This window comes from Apis laboriosa, unplaced genomic scaffold, assembly GCF_014066325.1.
Source record: "Apis laboriosa isolate Shangri-la unplaced genomic scaffold, ASM1406632v1 scaffold68_cov148, whole genome shotgun sequence".
Classification (NCBI taxonomy): Eukaryota; Metazoa; Arthropoda; class Insecta; order Hymenoptera; family Apidae; genus Apis; species Apis laboriosa.
The window spans coordinates 1349093-1369572 of record NW_025224135.1 but is presented as its reverse complement, the minus strand read 5'-3'; the positions used below and the strand labels follow the sequence as shown (position 1 = coordinate 1369572).

The 20480-nt window shown below is 19.9% G+C and overlaps 5 protein-coding genes across 10 annotated transcripts; 2 read left to right on the top strand and 3 right to left on the bottom strand.

Moving 5' to 3' along the window:
• Positions 1-1784: 1784 nt before the first annotated feature.
• LOC122718987 (BRCA2-interacting transcriptional repressor EMSY) lies at positions 1785-8020 on the top strand. Of its 4 annotated transcripts, none has more exons than XM_043944474.1 (13): positions 1785-1958; positions 2774-2948; positions 3400-3578; positions 3744-3853; positions 3940-4065; positions 4137-4302; positions 4377-4625; positions 4703-4846; positions 4922-5061; positions 5148-5279; positions 5357-5530; positions 5794-6026; positions 7951-8020. In XM_043944474.1, exons 1-13 carry the CDS (start codon positions 1895-1897, stop codon positions 7967-7969), a joined length of 1911 nt encoding a protein of 636 aa, XP_043800409.1. In that variant the 5' UTR covers positions 1785-1894; the 3' UTR covers positions 7970-8020. The 4 variants fall into 4 exon arrangements, with proteins under 4 accessions (XP_043800409.1, XP_043800407.1, XP_043800408.1 ...); XM_043944472.1 differs by lacking the exon at positions 7951-8020 and adding an exon at positions 7698-7882; XM_043944473.1 differs by lacking the exon at positions 7951-8020 and adding an exon at positions 6435-6702.
• A 651-nt stretch (positions 8021-8671) lies between these two features.
• LOC122718989 (small nuclear ribonucleoprotein-associated protein B) lies at positions 8672-10018 on the bottom strand. Its single transcript, XM_043944478.1, has 3 exons — positions 9787-10018; positions 8931-9465; positions 8672-8848 (listed from the first exon to the last, which is right to left on the bottom strand). Exons 1-3 carry the CDS (start codon positions 9787-9789, stop codon positions 8733-8735), a joined length of 654 nt encoding a protein of 217 aa, XP_043800413.1. The 5' UTR covers positions 9790-10018; the 3' UTR covers positions 8672-8732.
• A 502-nt stretch (positions 10019-10520) lies between these two features.
• LOC122718988 lies at positions 10521-11984 on the bottom strand. The gene is made up of 2 exons (XM_043944477.1): positions 11099-11984; positions 10521-11006 (listed from the first exon to the last, which is right to left on the bottom strand). The coding sequence occupies exons 1-2, from the start codon at positions 11799-11801 to the stop codon at positions 10597-10599; spliced, it is 1113 nt and encodes a 370-aa protein (XP_043800412.1). The 5' UTR covers positions 11802-11984; the 3' UTR covers positions 10521-10596.
• Positions 11985-12256: 272 nt separating this feature from the next.
• Positions 12257-13380, top strand: LOC122718991 (nuclear cap-binding protein subunit 2). Its single transcript, XM_043944482.1, has 3 exons — positions 12257-12534; positions 12693-13013; positions 13103-13380. The coding sequence occupies exons 1-3, from the start codon at positions 12460-12462 to the stop codon at positions 13205-13207; spliced, it is 501 nt and encodes a 166-aa protein (XP_043800417.1). The 5' UTR covers positions 12257-12459; the 3' UTR covers positions 13208-13380.
• A 361-nt stretch (positions 13381-13741) lies between these two features.
• LOC122718990 (ras-like GTP-binding protein RhoL) lies at positions 13742-20416 on the bottom strand. 3 transcript variants are annotated; one of them, XM_043944480.1, is made up of 7 exons: positions 20221-20416; positions 16285-16450; positions 15966-16121; positions 14969-15098; positions 14676-14790; positions 14467-14584; positions 13742-13995 (listed from the first exon to the last, which is right to left on the bottom strand). In XM_043944480.1, exons 4-7 carry the CDS (start codon positions 15019-15021, stop codon positions 13796-13798), a joined length of 486 nt encoding a protein of 161 aa, XP_043800415.1. In that variant the 5' UTR covers positions 15022-15098; positions 15966-16121; positions 16285-16450; positions 20221-20416; the 3' UTR covers positions 13742-13795. The 3 variants fall into 3 exon arrangements, with proteins under 3 accessions (XP_043800415.1, XP_043800414.1, XP_043800416.1); XM_043944479.1 differs by lacking the exon at positions 15966-16121 and having other exon boundaries at positions 20221-20415; XM_043944481.1 differs by lacking the exons at positions 15966-16121; positions 16285-16450.
• Between the last annotated feature and the right edge of the window lie 64 nt (positions 20417-20480).

The following is a 20480-nucleotide window of genomic DNA, read 5'->3' as shown; positions in this document are numbered from 1 at the left end:
ACTATTGATAAGAAAAAAAGATATGCTTTCTAATCTTTTAGATTTATTTTTCTTTTTAAGAAAAATTTTAAATATATATTTTCAATTGATATATTTATTTTTGTTGATATGTTTAGAAATATAAGATTTGTACTATAATGTTAAATATTATTATAAATATTAAATTCTATTTTTTCTGTTTTTATAAATATATTGAACAAATTGTAAATAAAAAATATTTTAAATATCATAAAATAATTGTTATAATTCAAATAAAAATAATATATTTTATTTCTTTATTTATTTATCCACACATAATTTCAATACTGATATAAATTAAAATATAAAATTAAAATATATTGTTTTTATATTTAAATAATTTAAATTATATCTTATTTATATTTTCAGGAATTTTTTTAAAGCTTAATAAAATTAATTTTATTATAAAATTAAATATATTAATCAAATAATTTTAATTATTTTAGGAATAGATACATTAAAAAAAAATATTTTCTATATATATATATATATATTTTAATAATATTTAATAATATTGCATTAATTACAATTAGTTTAATAAAAATCATTTTTAAATCTGTAAATTTCTATTCAAATAATTAAATATATAATAATAATGTGTTTTTATTGAATCTATGATTAAATATCTACGACTTCAGATCTTCGTCTTATTCATAAAATCTATTTATATATATACATATATATTTTATAATAATAATACGAATTTAAAATTTTACTTTATCAATTAATTTGGAAATCCTTCTATACAAATTCCAAAAACATTTTGATTTTATTAATATTAAAGTTAGTTTATAAGTTCTAATGATAGATTTTTTTAAAAAATTAATAAAATTGTTTTTTTGAATAATGATTATTTTGGTTTATAAATAATATATAAGAAAAAAATAATTCGACAATTTTATGTAAAACTATTAAATTGAAAAAGATGTTATTGATGCTCGAAAAATTGATGCTTGAAAAATGTAATTTTTTAAAAATATATCTATTATAATATGCCATTTAATAAAATTTTTCAAATTTATTAGTATAATAAAGCTACAGATATCAATTAACCAATGTATTTGTATTATCTGAATAAATTTTCAATTTGTCCATAATTTTAGACATATATGCTACTTATGGAATATAAATATATTTTAAATTTTTTAAAATTTGGATTAAAATAGAATTTTTGAAATTGACAAAATAAAAAATTTATCTTTTGTATTCTCTCTCTTGTTTTTTATTTTTTTATTATACTTAATGGAATCTTTATTATAAATTCCTGCAATCTTTAAATATTATATATTGAATTCCTATGATTTTAAAAAACTGATTCATAAATTTCGGCACTAAAATTATATTTTACGAATTCTTATAATTAAAAAATTTTTTAAAAATTTGCATAAAAGTTAAAAAAAATAATAAAAAAAAATTATACTACTTTGATATTTAAATATATGATAAGCATATAATATCAAATCACTTTTCCTTTTTTTTGAAATATATTTAACTTATAGATATTTTTATTTAAAAAAAAAATTTATTTTTTTTTATCAATTCCCTATTATAATAATAATTTATAATAAAATAATTTGAATATAATTTTAAAAAATTCAATTTATTAGTATTTATAATATTTTTCTTTTTTTTTTTTTTTTTTGATTCTGCCATTTTAAGTTAATATACTTGTAGTTCAAGTTAGCCAACGCATTGCCAATACTACTACTATCGTATTACCAACACCACAACAAAAACCAGTTACAATAAGAATAATTATACGGCAACTTCATCTACAACTTACCATACTGTCAACGAAACATCGAAAATGTGGGAAAAGTGTACAAATAGTTATCACATTTTATGGCGTGTATTATAACGATTAAATCATGCAATCATGTGGCCGATGAGATACGAAAACATGACTCGTGATGAATGTAGAAAATGTTTACGATGTTTAGGTAAGGTTATGTCTGGAATAATTGTTTTCTTGCTTCATTAATATTTAACATTTTATAATAACAATATTATTATATATTTAAAAATATATTTTAATTTTTAAATAAATATTAAATATTATAATAATTATATTTTATATAATTTAAACATATAAATAGAAACTGAAAGTACTGTATTTGATTATCATTATTTGTGAATGTATTAAAATTTATTAGTGTTGTATGAAAAATGTATGTATTTTTTATTGAATATAAGTAGGATTTTCCATTGTGTTTTTATTTTTAACAATATATTTATAATTATTTTATGCAAGTTGTTATTCAAAACAATTCATTGTAATACAAAAACTAATTTTGCATTAAATTATGTTATGTTAAGAAAATAAATAAATTTACATATATTTAAACGTATGTAATTTAAAATAAAAACCATACAGCTTAATAAATCTTTTTAGATAGATTAGATAGATTCTCTCATAATTATTAATGATGTTATTAAATGTATTAGTAATTATTAAATGTATGTATGTCTGAAATGATACATAATGTGTAAATTTTTATTATGATCAGTATTATATAGGTAAAAATTAAAAAAAAAAATATATATTTGTTAAATTTAAATTGATTTATTTTAATTAAAAGTTATTAAATTAATTGAAAATATACTATTATATTAAAATTTTTTTATAGATTATTAATAATATATATATAACAACATGTTTTTTATTAAATTTTAAACTATTATATAATTTTAAATAATTATATATTAATATTATATATTTTATTTGTTAATTAAAATCAATATTTTTATGATATAGAATTAGAAGCTTATGGAAATATGGTGTCTGTCTTACGTGCTCAAGGTCCATTTACTAGTGAAAAACAAAAGTTGCTACAAGAACTTGCTAAAGTTTTACATATTTCTAATGAGCGACATCGTGCTGAAGTACGAAGAGCTGTTAATGATGAAAAATTAGCAACAATAGCTGAACAGTAAGCATTTGTTTATCATTCTATTTTTTTTATATTAATTAATATAAAGATTTTTAAAATATTTTTAAATTACTGCAAATTTTCAGAATCAAATTTTTTACTTTTGTTTATTTTGTTTATTTTGAAGCAATATATATCTTAGAAAATTTGAATGAATCAATAATTTTATTTAACTATTTAATCATAATTATTACATAATCGATATAATATTTTATTATTTTAGGTGACATATATATAATAGCAAAATAATTATATGAATTTTATTATATAAAATATTACTTTTTAAATATATTATTAATTATTATATTAAATATATAATTGTCTATTTTTTTTTTTAAGATAGTCATCAAATTTATAAATCAAATTTGATTTATTTCATGGACAATGTGTTTTTAAATTTTATATTTTATATTTGAAAACTATTTTTATTTTATGAACTATTGTTATATAGATTAAATGGTCCAAATACTGGTACTGATTGGACTATTGAAGGTCGTCGTGCTATTCCACTTTTGCCAAGATTAAAGGCTCGATCGGCATTCACAACATTAGCAAATAGTTTATCCCTTGCAACAGTAGCAGCAAACAAAAGGAATCTTCCTGTTCACGAGAAAACAGAGGATGCAAAAGGTTTTAAGGAAAAATATTATCTATTTTGGTAAATGTGTGGTTTTAGTCTATATAAAATAGTGTATGGGTATAGAACTGTAAGTTAAGCAGATTTAATCAACTAATATTTTTATGCATAATAATTATATTAGAAAGAATTCATTACTTTTATGTTTGTTTCTATAGATATTAGAAATGAATCTCCCTTGAAGATTAAAGTACAAGAAAACTCTTTTAATAATCATGAGATTGCATCTAATAAAGATAAGTTAAGTGATGAAAATGTTCTAACTGAGGTTATTATTAATTTAAATTATTCTTTTATTTATATGACAAAAATATTTTTAATTTTATTTTAATTATTTTATGTATTATATCATAGGTTACTGAATCAGATAGGAATAAGGAAATTAATAATCAAAGCAATACCTCTGATGGCAGTGAAAAATATATTGTTTCTGAAAAACGTAAACCTTCTTCTCCTCTTTCACCAACACTTCCAAATAAAGTAATTAAAAAATAAAAGCTAAAAAATAAAAATAAATAATTTTACATTTAATAATTTTATATTTGATGTAGGTTTTGGTAGTATCTTCAAGTTCAATAGGAGCTATTAATCATGGTACTACTGATAAAGGATCATTTGAAAATACTATTCATTTATCACGAATGCCTACAAATTCATTACAGCATCAAAATGTCACTATAATACCATTAAATATTAATTGTGGAGAAAGTGATTCAGGTAATTATTTTTAATTATAAGTGATATATTTTTTCTAAACTAAAAATTTTTTAATTCAATAATATTAAATTCAGAATCTAAGGAATTAGCAGTGCAAGACAGTGAAAGTAATCATTCGGTAATTTCATCTAGTAATTTTATGAATACAGTAATCCCAATAGGTACAACAAATATTACAAAAGCTAAAGGAAGAATTATTACAACACAAAATAAACTTAATACAAAAATTGGACCAGCAATTTTAGTGTCTGGCAATGTATCATGTGCATCAGGAAATAATTTTCAATCTGATATACAAGATATATCTATACAAGATAATTTAAGTAAGAATGCATTTTTTTTAGAATATACATATTATTTACTTGAATTTTAATTCTATTAATTTTTCATAATGTTTTAGGTCCTAAAATATCATCTATATCTCATAATTTACAAAAAGCATCATGTTCAGAAAATTCAAATTCAATTACAAGCAATACAAAACGTATTGTGCCAGTAATACATTCTAATGTAAAATCTCCAATAACTAAAACTATTACTTCAAGTGAGTGTTGTTCAATCAATCATTTAATTTGGAAATCATAATTATATAATTTATTTTTTTTGGAATTATTCTTAGGTAATTCACATCGATTGATGACTGTTTGTCCTGTTACAACAGTTTCTAATGGACCAGGACCACCTCAAGCTAAGCAGATAACAACGTTAACTTGTAAAAAATTACCTACAACGCTCAATAATCAAACCACTGCCAAGATGGTACAATTAAAAAAAATAATTATATATAAATATTGTTATAAAAATACTGAATTTGAATATAAAAATATGATATCTATATGTTTTAGGGTGTTACATTAAATTCTAATAAAACTGTAAATATATCTCATCATCCTGATACAAAGTTAGGATCTAAGACAAATGTGATTGTTATACAAAAGGGTCAAACCAAAGGTGTAACTCTTTCTCAAGCAGGCAAGGTATGATAATCTATAAAATAATAATTATTGTGATTTATATTTTAAATATAACAATAATGTAATTTTATATATTGTAGGAAGTATTAGGAAAAGTAATAATGGGTGGAAAAAGTTTGTGTGTCACGAGTCAACATAACACCTCCATTAATGTAGTACCGCGTCACGTTACGTTGAATAATGGAGATCAAGGTTTAACTGTATTATCCACAACAAACTCGTCTCATACAGAATCTATAACATCCAATATAAAGGTAATAACTATATTTTTACAAATTTATAATAATTTATTAATATCTGTATATTTTTTGAAATAAACAATATTTTATGGCATTATATAGATTTTTCTAATTATAAGTTTATATTTAATTATAAAATATAAAATTTGATAATTTGACATTTAAATATTGAGTAATATCTATAATAAAAAATATATATATAAATAAAAAGAAACAAAAATTGATATTTATCAATTATCAATACAATACAAATATCAATACAAATTTTATATTTTCAGTCTGGTAATACGATTATGTTCAATCTTCGGCAGGATGTTCTGGAAAAAAATAAGGCACTCTCTCATCTCCTTGAATCATCTAATGTTCTTACCTCTGAATCTAAGACTGTGATACAAAATACTAATGCTCTTCTTTCAAAGGAACCAAGTAACAGTGATTTACATGTACAGGATAAAGAGCTAATTGTAAAAACCGATGCTGTAATTACTACTGTTAAAGATGAGACACACAGGTCAGTTTGAAATTATCGAAATGTAATACGAAATTGTTGTGTTAAAAAGCGCATGTAATACCATCAACTAACTTTATAATTACTTTAAAGATTTTTTGTAAATTGTTCATTGTAAATTAATAATATGTTTTATGTGCAAACTATTTTGCGAATTGAAATATACCCCAAAAAAATATATGCTTCTTGAATAGAATTAAACACTATTTGCAAAGTTCTTACAAATGAATAAAAATTGACGCATGCATAACAAATTAAAATTTTTTTTTATTAGTAATTTAAAAAAAGAAAAAAGAAGAAGGCAGAGAATTATCACTTTATAAATTTAATTTTTTAAAAATTATTTTCTAAAACGTACTTCATATTTTGTTATTGTTTATGCTGCGATTAATTCATATTTTTCTCTTTAAGGAAAGTAAAAATATGTATGCAAATATACATTTTTATTTAACGAATTATATATGGAGATCCTATGAAATATTCAAAAAATAAACAAATATTTTCAAATTCAAACTGCAATGTAAATATATAAGGTAAATCGATGAAATCCTATTTGATGGTTTTCACGTTTTAGTATTACTTTTATTTTTTTATAACATCACAAAATGTCGTTTATATTTTTTTATCTAAATAATTTATTATATTGTTTAAATTATTTTCGACAAGTTTTGCATTTGATCTGAATAATTTTTTTTAATTTTCCATCCTTATTAAATATATTGTGTATTTTAAAATAAATACTGGAACATAGAATTAGAATTACAATTATTAATTTTGAAAATATTGAATAATTCAATTTACAAAATTATATTAAAATTTATAATCATAATAATTTATTAAAAAATTCTTGCTATATGCATTACTTAAAACAAATTTTAATAAAGAAAGACTAAATATGTTGTATATATTCCTGTGTATTTAATCTTTAACAGATTTTAATTCTTTTAAAAAAATAAATTTCTTGTAATTTAATTAATTTATAAAATTAATATTCATTTAATAAGAAATATGGAAAAATGATTTGTTTAAATATTTATAATATATTTGATATGTGCCAAATTTATAAGTTATTGGCAATCATTCATTTAATAAAAGAAATCTATTAATTATTATATTAACAATAAATTTTAACAACAAATCTATGAAGTATATCAAGATATTATAAAAAATTTTCAACTATATAGTTTAATTCGATGAGATATAATTTTATATTTTGTATGATGTAATTCCTTACTGACAATAATTTTAATATTCATATTATTTAAGTTTCTCTCAAATTTTGTATAAATATATTCATTAAGTCATATTATATTACTTTGTGTTTAAATTTACAAAGATAAATGAAAAAAAAAGAATGATATAATTATGTAAATCATATTAATATATTAAATAACATTGAATACGTTATTAAATTACATTATAATTCATATATTTTTCTAAAAAATGCTATTAATAGAAAATTTCATTTATAGTTAGTATTATATTATCTATTTTGCATTTTAAGGTACTAATTACTATGTACCTAATCAAAAACTAATTTTACATTTAATAATCTCTTTTTTTGAAGTTGCTAGGTAATCAGATTTTAAAAAATATTAGTAATGTTTAATAAACGTAGAATTTCTTTTTTGCGTAATTACTAAAACTGATATTACATATTTTTTATTGTTGCAGCCAAATCGAGCACGCAACGAAATTTTGCACATATGATATACATATATACGTTAAATAGAAAAGTTTATGATTCTGACATTTGCTCACGCTTTATATCATTAACATAATGCATGTAAGATATAAACAAAATCTTTAAAGATCTAAGTAGGATGTTAAGTAAACCTTATATGTATAGTACTATAAAATCATATTACTAATATTATAGTACTAAAAATCATAAATTTTAAAATGATTGTATTGATTCTGATTTTAGGTTTTTAGAAATGACTTAATGAATCTTATTAATAAAATATTTAGAAATGTAAATTTAAAATAATGATAAATGTGGACGTTTCTTTAAAATAAGAAAAATTTTAATTTCGTTAAAAAAAATATATAAATTAAAAAATATGATAAATTTCTAAATTATAAATTATTTATATAAGTCATTAGAAGAACATAATGTTCATTTAATAAAATGTTCCTGTATATAACTTTAATATTCAGCTATTCCACAATTAAATATAATTTATTCAAAATAAAAAATTTGTATTAATTTAAAAAATAAAAAAATTAATTTAAAAAAAATAAATTTTCGTAAACTTTAAAAATTAAGAATTATAATATCTAATGAAGAAATTTAAATGTAAGCTTAATTTATGAGTTGAATTTTTAATGGAATGGCTGAAATATATAATAAATATTTGTGTAAAAAATTAACATTCATATATTTATTGTTCATAAATAATTATTACACAAAAATTAAATCTATTAATTAAAAAAATGTGCAATATTACATATATTTCAATTTATTGCAGTTTATTACATATATGATTGTATAATTTTGATATTTCTACAAAAATAAGAATTATTTCCCAATTATATATTTTTCATTGCTCTATTTCCTTTTTCTTTTAATAAGGATTTAAGAATATGTATAACAGCTGTATCTTGTAATTATCTTATGTACTTATATCAAAATATGAAAACAATAATAATATTATAAAAGTGATTTTTATTATCATTAGTTACAACATTGTAGTATATTAAAAGGTATTAATATGGACGAGGAGGTGGTCCACCACGCATCATACCTGGAGGTGGACCTCTCATTCCAGGTGGTCCCATTGGTGGACCTCCACGTCCCATAGGTGGCATTCCTGGTGGCATTCCTATAAACAATAAATTTTTTAAATATAAAAAAAAATTAATTTTTTGTAAATATCCTTTAAACAAAATTCTATAAAATGTTACCCATCATGCCTGGTGGTGGACCCATCATTCCAGGTGGAGGACCTCCAACTGGCATACGTGGAGGAGCACCTGGATGCATTTGTGGTGGTGCAGAAACTTGACCTCTACCTCCAGGAGTCATTATTTGTTGTGAAGGACCTCCAACACCTCTGACAGGACCTTGTAAACCAGCAGGTACTCCAGCAACATTGGCAGGCATACCACGTCCTGCAGCACGACCCATACCAGGTCCAGGTGCTGCACCAGGAATAGGTACTCTAGGTAATCCTTCTTCTGGAGGTGGAGGGCCTTCTACAGTGAGAGAAACTATGTTTTCTCCTCTTAAGAGTACAAAGCCTAATACACGTTTATCTTCTCTCTCTGGTTGTTTTGTATTTTTTGGTTTAATTTTACGGAATTCTTCACAATCACCAAGTATAAGATTCATATGTTTATCAAAGGCTTTAAATGTGCCTATGAATGTCCTTGAATCTTGCAAAATAATTCTGACTCTATAATTGATATGTTGTAGCATTTTATTGTTTTTACCAATCGTCTGAAAAAAAAATGTATGTAATTAATATAATTTTAACAAAAATTAATAAGTTTAACAATATATGATAAATATTAATTTAATTTAAAAATAATGAAAAATTTAATTTTTAAGAATAAAAAAAATTTTAAGAATTATATTTTCTCTATTGAAATTTTTATTATAATTATTAAAATATTCAAAAAAATTTTAAAAACAATATCAAAAATTTTTTATATAATTTGTTCAACGCTTATTAAATTTAAATTTTACATTCATGAGGTTATGATATCAATATTCACATTTGTATTTAAAAATATTTATATAGTATTTTACTTCATTTACCATTTTAATTGATTTTATTAATACCAAAAGAAATTAAAAACAAATTATTATATTCTGCTTATTTCATAAATAACTATTAGATAATACAGATCTAGAATTATTACACTAAATGAAGTTGTTCGTCTAATAACATAGATTTCCTATGTGAATTAATGGATCAAGTCAATCAAGGTAAACAAAACTGTTCACGTGACATGCCGGAATTCCAACTATTGGTTAACAATTGCTAGTGAATTATTAGTAGAGTAGAAAATTTTTTTATTATTTTTATTGTTAAATCAAATTGATTTAATTAATTTGAATAATTAAATAATTTAATATTTGAATTTAAATATATTTTGTTAGTCATAAGTATTATAATTTATAAATAATTTAGATACAAGTAACTAACTATATATATAATTAAAAGTAACTAACAAAGGCTAAACTCTGGTTTGAATATTAAAATTTAAAAATTTTGGATTCTTTTTATATTTTTATATAGATTTTGATATGTAAAATTCAAAAATGTCAGTCTTAAAATTCATTTGTTCAAAACTTACTTAAAAGTAAAACTTAAAGTTTTATATTTTTGAAATATTTTACAGATTTTTAAAATCTTATAAAATAAAAGCACTAGTATATATCAATTTAGATTAGAGAAAACAAAGAATTAGAATAGAAAACAGAAAATATATTTTTATTTTCTTTTTTATTATTTCTTATTTAATATTTTGAAGCAAAAAAATAAAAAATTTAATGATAAAATAAACATACAAAATTAAAAATTTTTTATTTGTTTATTATGAAACTAATTATGACTTGTATTTGTTAACTTATATTAAAATATTTACTCAATTTTTGAGAAGTTTTAGAAGAGTATGTTTTTGATTTATAATGCTTTAAAATGATATTCCATCTTAATATTATTTTTGATGTATCAGTTTTTTTAATATTTTCCAATAATGTGTTAGACTGATTTATTAATGATTGATGATTCCACTGCAAATGATTATTAATTGACTTGTAATCTTCTGTATTCATTTGATTTGTGTTAATGATTGATTTTACAAAATTTGTAGAATTACAAGATATTTTATGAACAGATTGAATAATAGGTTTTTCAATAGAAGCACAATTATCTTGAAAATCATCCAATGTTATGTATTTCATTTGATTTAAACAATAAATTTCTTTATCACCTTTTGACTTAATTTCAGAGCAATTTACATTTCTAGATTCTGAAACAATATCAAACTTATTATCAGTTTTTTGTAAAAGTTATATGTAAAAATTATATATATAATTATATATATACATAAAAAATATAAACCTCTTTTCTTTAAAAATGGTTCTTGAACAAAAGTTTGTGATTTGAATGCCTGTTTCATTTGATGTTCATTATTTTTATTTAAAAATTCTTTGAGAGACATTTTTGTAGATAAAATATTTTTATTTTGTGATATATTTAAAGGATATGGATCTTTTGGTGGTCTTTCTTCTTCCTTCAAATTTGGATGGAGACTACTTAAGGTATTCATCAATTCAGTTATTCTAGTATGATAATTATCAGAGAATGTATGTTTTCTATTTCTTTCATTCAATAAAGCTCTATTTGTATCAGGATGTGAACATTTATTAGAAATGTCCAATGACATATTTTGATCAAATCTATCGGAATAATATAATAATGATTGAGTTTCAGATGCAGTTGAATACATAGTAGTTAATTTTGTTTGTGATTGTGGAGTTTCTTTATTGAAATTATCTTTAGTCTCAGAATTATTTTCCAAGACATTTTTTGGCATTGAGAAAAGAACAAAAGGCACACGTTTTACGACGAGTTTTTCAACAATATAATCATATTCTTTAATATTATCATCCACGATGTCTTCTAAAGATTCTTTTTTACGATTAATTTTAAAACAACTTAAAAATAATTGGCAACATTTAGTTTTGGTATTAGAACTGACTCTTGACGAATTAGAAATTGCAGTTTCGCATGAACTAACAGAAATTTTTAATTTACCACTCATTTTAAAAGCATAGAAATATTTTTAAAAATGTTCAAATATTTCAAATATATCTTTTTATATGCATTATATAATATAATCAATTTCCGTAATTTAATTGAGCCCAGAAAAATTTATAATTTAAAATTTTTCATTTCCGCAATTATTGGAAAATCGTAATAATGACATTTGCAACACAGATATTTTATTTGAAAGAAAGGTAACACTATATCATAATTTTTTAAAAAAATATTTAAATTTGTAAATTGACACGCATATTTTAATGTTTACATGATTATAAATTTTCAATTGAGATTTGATGCTAAGTTTTAATTTATAATATTTTACTGAATATATTTATTTTCTTGAAATCTAAACTTAATTTTGATTATCAAAATTGTTAATTTGTGTTTTAGATAAAAATGTTATTAATTACATTGAGAATTATTGATGATGAATAATCCTAATTGAATTTAATTTAAAATGTCAAATCGTATAATTTCGATATTCGTTTACTTTTTTTATGGATAGATGGCAGTTTTGATGTTTCAAGAATATTTAATATTTTATATGCGTTCAATAATGTTTACTAGTATTATTAAATAAAATCGAATGTTTGGACTTACAAAGAAAAGTTGAAGGAGGTGATAAAATCGATAAAAGATTTGTTAAAATATTTAAAATGGCAACAATAAAATTAAATCCATCAAATTCACCTTCTGTTGAATTAAGTTCGTATCGCGATCAACATTTTAAGGTTAGATTCAATTTTTAAACTATCAATTTTTTCTTATTTTAAAAAAATATTTATATTTATTTTATCATATAATGTAATATTATATTGGACTTTGTAAGTCCAAATTCTTTAATATTCTTTAATCATAATATTATATTCTTTCATAATAATGATTACAGGGTTCAAGAGCTGAACAAGACAGATTATTAAGAAATTCTACAACTTTATATGTTGGAAATTTATCATTTTATACTACAGAAGAACAAATATATGAATTATTTTCAAAGTGCGGTGATATTAGAAGAATTATTATGGGACTAGACAAATATAAAAAAACACCATGTGGTTTTTGTTTTGTTGAATATTATCAAAGAGTTGATGCAGAAAATTGTATGAGATATATTAATGGAACACGTTTAGATGATAGAATAATTAGAACTGATTGGGATGCTGGTTTTATTGAAGGCAGACAATATGGAAGAGGAAAAACTGGAGGACAAGTAAATAATTTTATATAATAATTATATTTTATTTTGTACTACACTATATATTTTATAAATATTATACAAAACAAATTATATTATTATAGGTAAGAGATGAATATAGATCAGATTTTGATAGTGGGAGAGGAGGTTATGGTAAAATAATACAACAAAAAGTAACTCCTCTTTCGGATGGAACTTTTGGACGTTAAAATTTTATGAATGTGACTATTTCTCAACATAAAATTTTTTATGTATAAGAGAATTATAATAGTGTCTAATTGCATTTAATGATAAATAATATGATATTTAAAATAAATAATTGTAACAGCTGTACATAGTAAATAAGGATAAATATCAAATATAAGTAAAAATTATTTATAAATGACTATACATGATAAATGCTGGCAATTTTATTTTTAATTTAATTCATTTCTATTACAAAATAAAAAGAATATTTTAATAAGAAATATTATATAAATATATTATAAAAAATTAATTTTTATTTCATTCAAAAAATTTTGTTAAATAAATAATAATATCTAAAAAATAAATTCTTATTTATTAACAATATTCTATATTCTATTCTACTTAATTGTATAATAAACATTAAAATATTTACACTTTTTGAAATTTGTTAATTATTATCATCAATCATTTCTAATTTTTAATATTAAAAAATATAGGAAAATTGTCTTTAAAAATATATTTGGAATGATATGTTTTTTGAAATTAAAATTATTATATAATAAGTCAATATTTTTTAATAATTAATTATAAATATTTTATAATTTAATTTTTTAAAATGAACAACAAAGTTTACTAGATGGTTTTTTCAATACTGCCCGAATTGCTTCATTGAAAACTTCTTCTAAGTTTTCCCGTTTCAAAGCAGAACATTCTACATATTTATAAGCTTTTATTTTCTTTTTCATTTTTTTGCATTCCTTAAAGGTAATTGTATCAACATTTTCTGCATTTCTAAGATCTCCTTTAGTACCTAAGTATATAAATATAAAATATAAAAATAATTAAAAAATTTATATCTATTAATATTAATTTTCTAATATTACAAATTTAAAATAATAGAGAATTTTATAAAAAAATTATTCAATATATTTAATATATTCAATGTTTAATGCTAAGAAAAAATTCAAATATTGAAATAAAATGAGTTATATTAAAATATTAATAATTAAAAAAAGAATATTTTTATTAAATTCTGATATTTTGATCTTAATTTTTTTATCTTTAATGAAATTTATTTTTATTTATTATATATTAAATAATAATAACTATTACTATTATTAATAATAATAATAATTTAATATTATGTTTAATTAAAATTTTATGAAGAAATATAAAATAAGATTTACTTTATATGATTTATTTTTATATGATTATTTTTACTATTTAATTTATAATTAAATTAATAATTATTTTGGATTTAATAAGTTTGGATTTAACTTACCAACTAGAACTATAGGTGTATTTGGACAATGATGTTTAATTTCTGGATGCCATTTATTTGCAACATTTTCGTAAGAAGTGCGAGAATTCACTGAAAAGCAGATCAAGAAGCAATCAGTCTGAAAATAAAATTAAATGGTAAATTGTTATAATTTACATATTAATTAAAAATATAGATAAAATGAAATAAATAATTAATCAAAGACTCACATTTGGATAAGATAAAGGCCTAATTCGCTCATAATCTTCTTGACCAGCAGTATCCCATAAAGTCATATCAAATTCCTGTCCATCTACATGTATCGTTCCTGCATAGTTATCAAAACTAAGAACAGATATAAATATCATTTTTTGTTTTAAAGTAAATATGAAATCAATAAATAATAAAAAATTTTCACACTAATTTTTTTTATTTATATAATATTTTTTATAAATTATAATTTAATAAAAAATAATAAAAAATAAATTTATCATTTTTATATTTACAAATTAAATTTACTTACACAGTAGGTACATATTCCGAAGGAAATTCATTTGTTGTATATGTAATAAGCATACATGTTTTGCCGACAGTTCCATCACCAATTGTTGTAACTTTTATTGGTCTATGTTTGGAAATCGTATTTTTATTTTCTGAAAAAAATAAAAAAGAAACTCATTTATATTATATGAAATAATAATTAAAATAATCATTGAAATAATATTGATTTAATTTTAATTTTAATAAATTTCTATTTTATTTTATTCAATTATTATTTGTTTTTAAAATATGCATTTAATCAAATATAAAAGAAAAAGAAAAAATTATTTAACTTTTATTTATTTATGATAAAATGAAATGAATTTTTAAAAAATAGAGATATCAGAAAAACATTAAAAAAAAAATAGAAAAAAAAATTATGAATTTCATAGTTTTGTTAAAAAAAATAACTAACATATCCGGCGAGCTTATATCAAGGCTATCCTTGTCATTGTTTGTTGTATAGCATATTAATTCGGATTGAAAGGTACTATGCTTATTATTTTATTATAACAAGTAAATTAATGCTATAGTTATATTAATTTATTATAATTAAAATTTATAAGAATAAAAAATTAAATGGTTCTTTTATACAAAACAAAAATTATATTTTTTATATTTTTTTATTTATCATATTATATTAAAAATTATCAGAATTTATATTGTTTATATAAATTATAAATAATTTTATAAAATATGATAAATTTTTAAATTTATTAATTTTATGTCGCAGAAATCTTTATTATAAAATTAACATACAATTCTAAAGTAAAAATTGTTTGTAAGTAAATGCAATATATATATATATATATATATATATAACTAAAATAATATAATGATATGATATATTAAAATTAATAAAATTTATTTTTTTTTTATATATTTTTGCATTTTCTACGTGCATGACTTTTATACTATTTTATAATATATTGCTTGAATCACATATGTATGCTGTGTTCGTGCGTTTTCAAAATGCATGCCTTTGCCACTATATATCTTGAATCATCAATGTCATTTCTTTTCTTTCTATTCTATGTGCTTTCACTATAATTTCTTTCAGCTTTTATACATTATTTAATCCTGCTTTTGTTCATTACATCTTTCTTTTGATATTAATATATATTTATTTTTCCGGTCTATTTTAAAAAAAAAAAAATTAATCTTTATATATAATATTTTATTACAATTCTTCGTAACTTTTTAGTCTTTTCTTTTTAAATTAAAATTTATTGAATTAAATTAAATAATTCTAAAATAAAATTTTTATTCATTTAAATTAATTTTTCATTTATTATTTACCTTTATTGTTACTGCACATTGCGCGCATGAATAAAATTCAATGATTACGAGTCCACTATATTTATTCTTAGTCTTCCGTTTAATTTGGCGGCGTTTTTATCAGCAGTCGGTGTTAGTATTTATCTTTTGTCATCCGGCCAATTTCATTATCCGTTACATTATTTAACTGTAGAAAAACGAGAAAGAAATTGATAGTTTTGTGATAATTTATATCAATACGACTCAATGATATGCATACGTTGATCTGAAACGTAAAACTTTTAAAAAAAAATTAATGATTAATGCTAATATATAAATGCTAATAAAATAGAAGATTGTTATATTTCATATATTAATTTTGAAAAATGAAAAATAAAAATACAATTTTCAAGACAGATTTCAAAATTCTTATAATTGAGAAGATGATTTCATAAAAAGATAGATAGATTACATAAAATAAAATTTATATAAAATTTAGAATAAAATTAGTTATATTAATAATTTTTAGAATAAAATTTTTTATTATTTAATAATGTATAAATGAAAAAGTTTTTAATTTTGAATTAATATTAAACAAATTATTGCAAGACATTTGAATAACTATAGAACTAGAATTAAAAAAATGAAAAATTTTTTAAGATTATAATATATTCTGTGCTTCAGTAATATAACATTTCGAAGCAATTTTTAATCAATATTCATATCAATGCGGTTAAGATGGAACCATAAAATATTTTCCGTCTGATTCACTGGAATCACATTACAGTTAATATTTGTTTAATTGAAACAATGGAATTATATTTTCTAATTTATGAAATTACTCAATCAAAATAGTATAAAACTGAGGTCATCATACTATTTTCCTGTCAATGACACTATTATTTTTTTAGAAAAAATAAAATCATGAAGTTTCATATAAAAATTTATTTATAATATATTACATAAATAATTAAAATGTGATCTATAATAATTAGAAATATTACGGTTTATCAAATTATAATTATTATAAAAAAATATTATAAATTTTAAAATAAAAATTAATAAATATTTCTAATATTGGCTAAATTTTTATGGAAAATTAAATTTAATAATAAAATAATATTATTAAATAAGTTATATAATCTCATATAATCTCATATAATATCTATTCGGGGGGAACGAATTATTTTAAATCATTATTTAATTTATAAATAATAAAAATGATAATCTACATTAGTAATACTAATGGTGTAACTTTGCAGTAACTATGTAAGGGAAGAATAGGTTGATGATATCGCGAAATATGAGAAAATTACAGTCAGACAAAAAGGTGGGTAGCACGCGTAGGTAGATTGAGGGTGTGCCTTCAACACACGACACAATCAAATAATTCTAACCACGCCCTTCCTTCCGCATTCCATTTTTTTATTAATTTTGGAAACCGAGTTCCTAAATAAATAAAAATTTAAAAATAAAACATATATTACGATCATATATTTTAACATTAATTCTATTCAAAGAAAAAAAATAAAATAATTTATTTTTAATTATTCAAGCATAGATATTTTGACATATAATTTGATGTAATACATAATACATAATATATTAATATTTATATTTAATATAAATCCATATTTAATATAATCCATAATATTTATGCATCTAAAAAAAGTAAAATATAATTTATGAGGAAACTAATTTAAATATTGTTTTAATTCTATATTCTATTATAAATATATAAATTGTATACTATATTTTGAATGATTATTTTGAATGATATATTTGAATGAAAAAAAGAAAATATTTTTTAATTTGTTTTATATAATTTCAATAAAATGAAAATAGAAATTAAAATAAATAAAATAATTTAATGTAATAAATTTTTAAATCTTATATTTTTTAATTTTTTAAATTTTATAAAATATATAGAATTTTTTTAAAAAACGAATAAAATTCAGAAATATGAATAAAATATTATTAAAAAAAAAATAGATAAAGTAATAAAATATATTTTTTATTTTTTTATTATTATTATTTTATTTTTTATGTATTATTTTTTATTAATTATTTTTTTACATATATAATCTTTTTAAACGTATAAATTATTTTCCTTAATATTATTCTTAAATTTAAAATTTATAAGAATGTTTATTAATTGATTTATTAATATTTCTAAAATCGATTAAAATATCGATCAATCATATAATTAGTAAAATTGCAATTTATAGATAAATAATTAAATTAATGATAAAAAATAATAATTAAAATGTTTATTTCTGTTACAAAATGTTATCCCACTCTGGCTCAAAGATTCAATTATTTACCTTTCTCCTTCGCAATGAGAGAAGTAAGACTTTTATGTAAATAGGTTAGAGACTCGCAAATAAAGTAGCGATGACATAATCTAACTGTTCGTGAACCTGTGTGCTTGTGTTAGGCCTTCAAAGGCGCGTAATTAAAAACTACAGTACATCGTTTTCTATGACACGATTGTCTTATATAAAAAAATGTATTTTAACAATGACGTACATTGAAAATTTATCTTTACAGTATATATCTATATATATATCTCTATCAAATAAATTTTTTCATGAAATATTTTTAATCATTATAGCATTTTTTTTCATAAATGAACTTAAAATTTTATGAATTTAAAAATGAAATATTATATATAATTTCTAATTATAATATATAATATATAATAAATATGAAATTTAATAAGAAAATATATAATTTTTAAAAATTAGTAGTATAGCATTAATTTTAATGTTTATTTTTTATTATTTTTCGAAACTTTAGTTTAAATATTATTTAAATTTAGTTTAAATATTAACATTATTTGATAGGTTATCAACAAGTATTATAATAAATTATTATTATTCTAATAAAGTTTGACAAGAATTTAATTCTTATTTTTTTCTTGCAATAAAATGAAATAGTGTCAGTTCCTGCTAAATTATCAATCCTCATCCTGTTTCATATTATAAGCACGAATTCATATAGTTCGTACTATAAATTAATTGCATTCATAGTACTTCCTATTACTCATAATTGTTTAATAAAATTTTCAAATGTGAAATACATACAAAAATCATTTTACTTTTATTAAAAAATATTCTATTTAGATTATTTTATATTTAATGCAATTCTTATAATTATAAGCTCAAAACAACAATGATAAAGTTTTTGATTTCCCGTATTGATAAAGATTATGATAACGTTATCAAACCATGATCCTTATCACTAGATATTTCGATGAAATTTCATTAATTACGTTAAAATTTAGTGTAAGTAAAATACAATGATCATAATATATAAATAATATATAAATTATTAAAAAATAAAAATATTCAATTATTTATGCTACAATTTATTTACAATTTAATGCAATTTGAAATGCATTAAATTTGATAACATATAGTGAGCCATAACTTTAATGTTTATGATTTATGATTTTTTTATTATAAAAAAATAATTTCTCTCGTCAATATAAATAGAAACAATTTTTTTAAATGTAATTTTCTTTTTCTGTGATTTAATATAATATTAAAAAAATTAATTGATTTTTTATTTAAATTTATTTAAATTTACTATAATTTCGTCATATAATATATAATTGCTATTATGTTCGCATTTTCTGTTTTTTCTAATTTCAAGACAAATTGTAATTTTTATGTAATTCAACAAGTAAAAACAAAAAGAAACGAAAGAAATTATAAAAATGAATTATAACAAAATTCTTTATGTAGCATAAGTTCCAAATGATTGCACACATATTTAAAATTAATATATATATTAAAATCAAACTTTTTTCGAAAATTTTACAAAACAACAATTTTTCAAATTTTTCTAACGAATTTTCTTTCTTAATTCAAAATATAATTTTTTTGAAAAATATAATATATATATATAAATATATATATATATATTTATATGTTATAAAAAAAAATAATCTTAAAAGCAATATCAATGACTCACCTAAAATGAGAAAGATTTTGATGAAAAATAATATGATTGGCCAACATTAAAATTCCGTCTAAGAATAACAATTTCCTTTTTATTGTATAATTTTAAATAGTCAAGTCAATTGAAGAAATTCCCTTACAGATTACAAGCAACTAAAAGCTGCGTGAACGCAGTTCGCGCGACGACTACTTACCGACTATGAAACATCACCGACGCGTTTTACGAGTAAACTGAAACGTTGTCAATTACTCTATACTCTATACTTGTCTCGA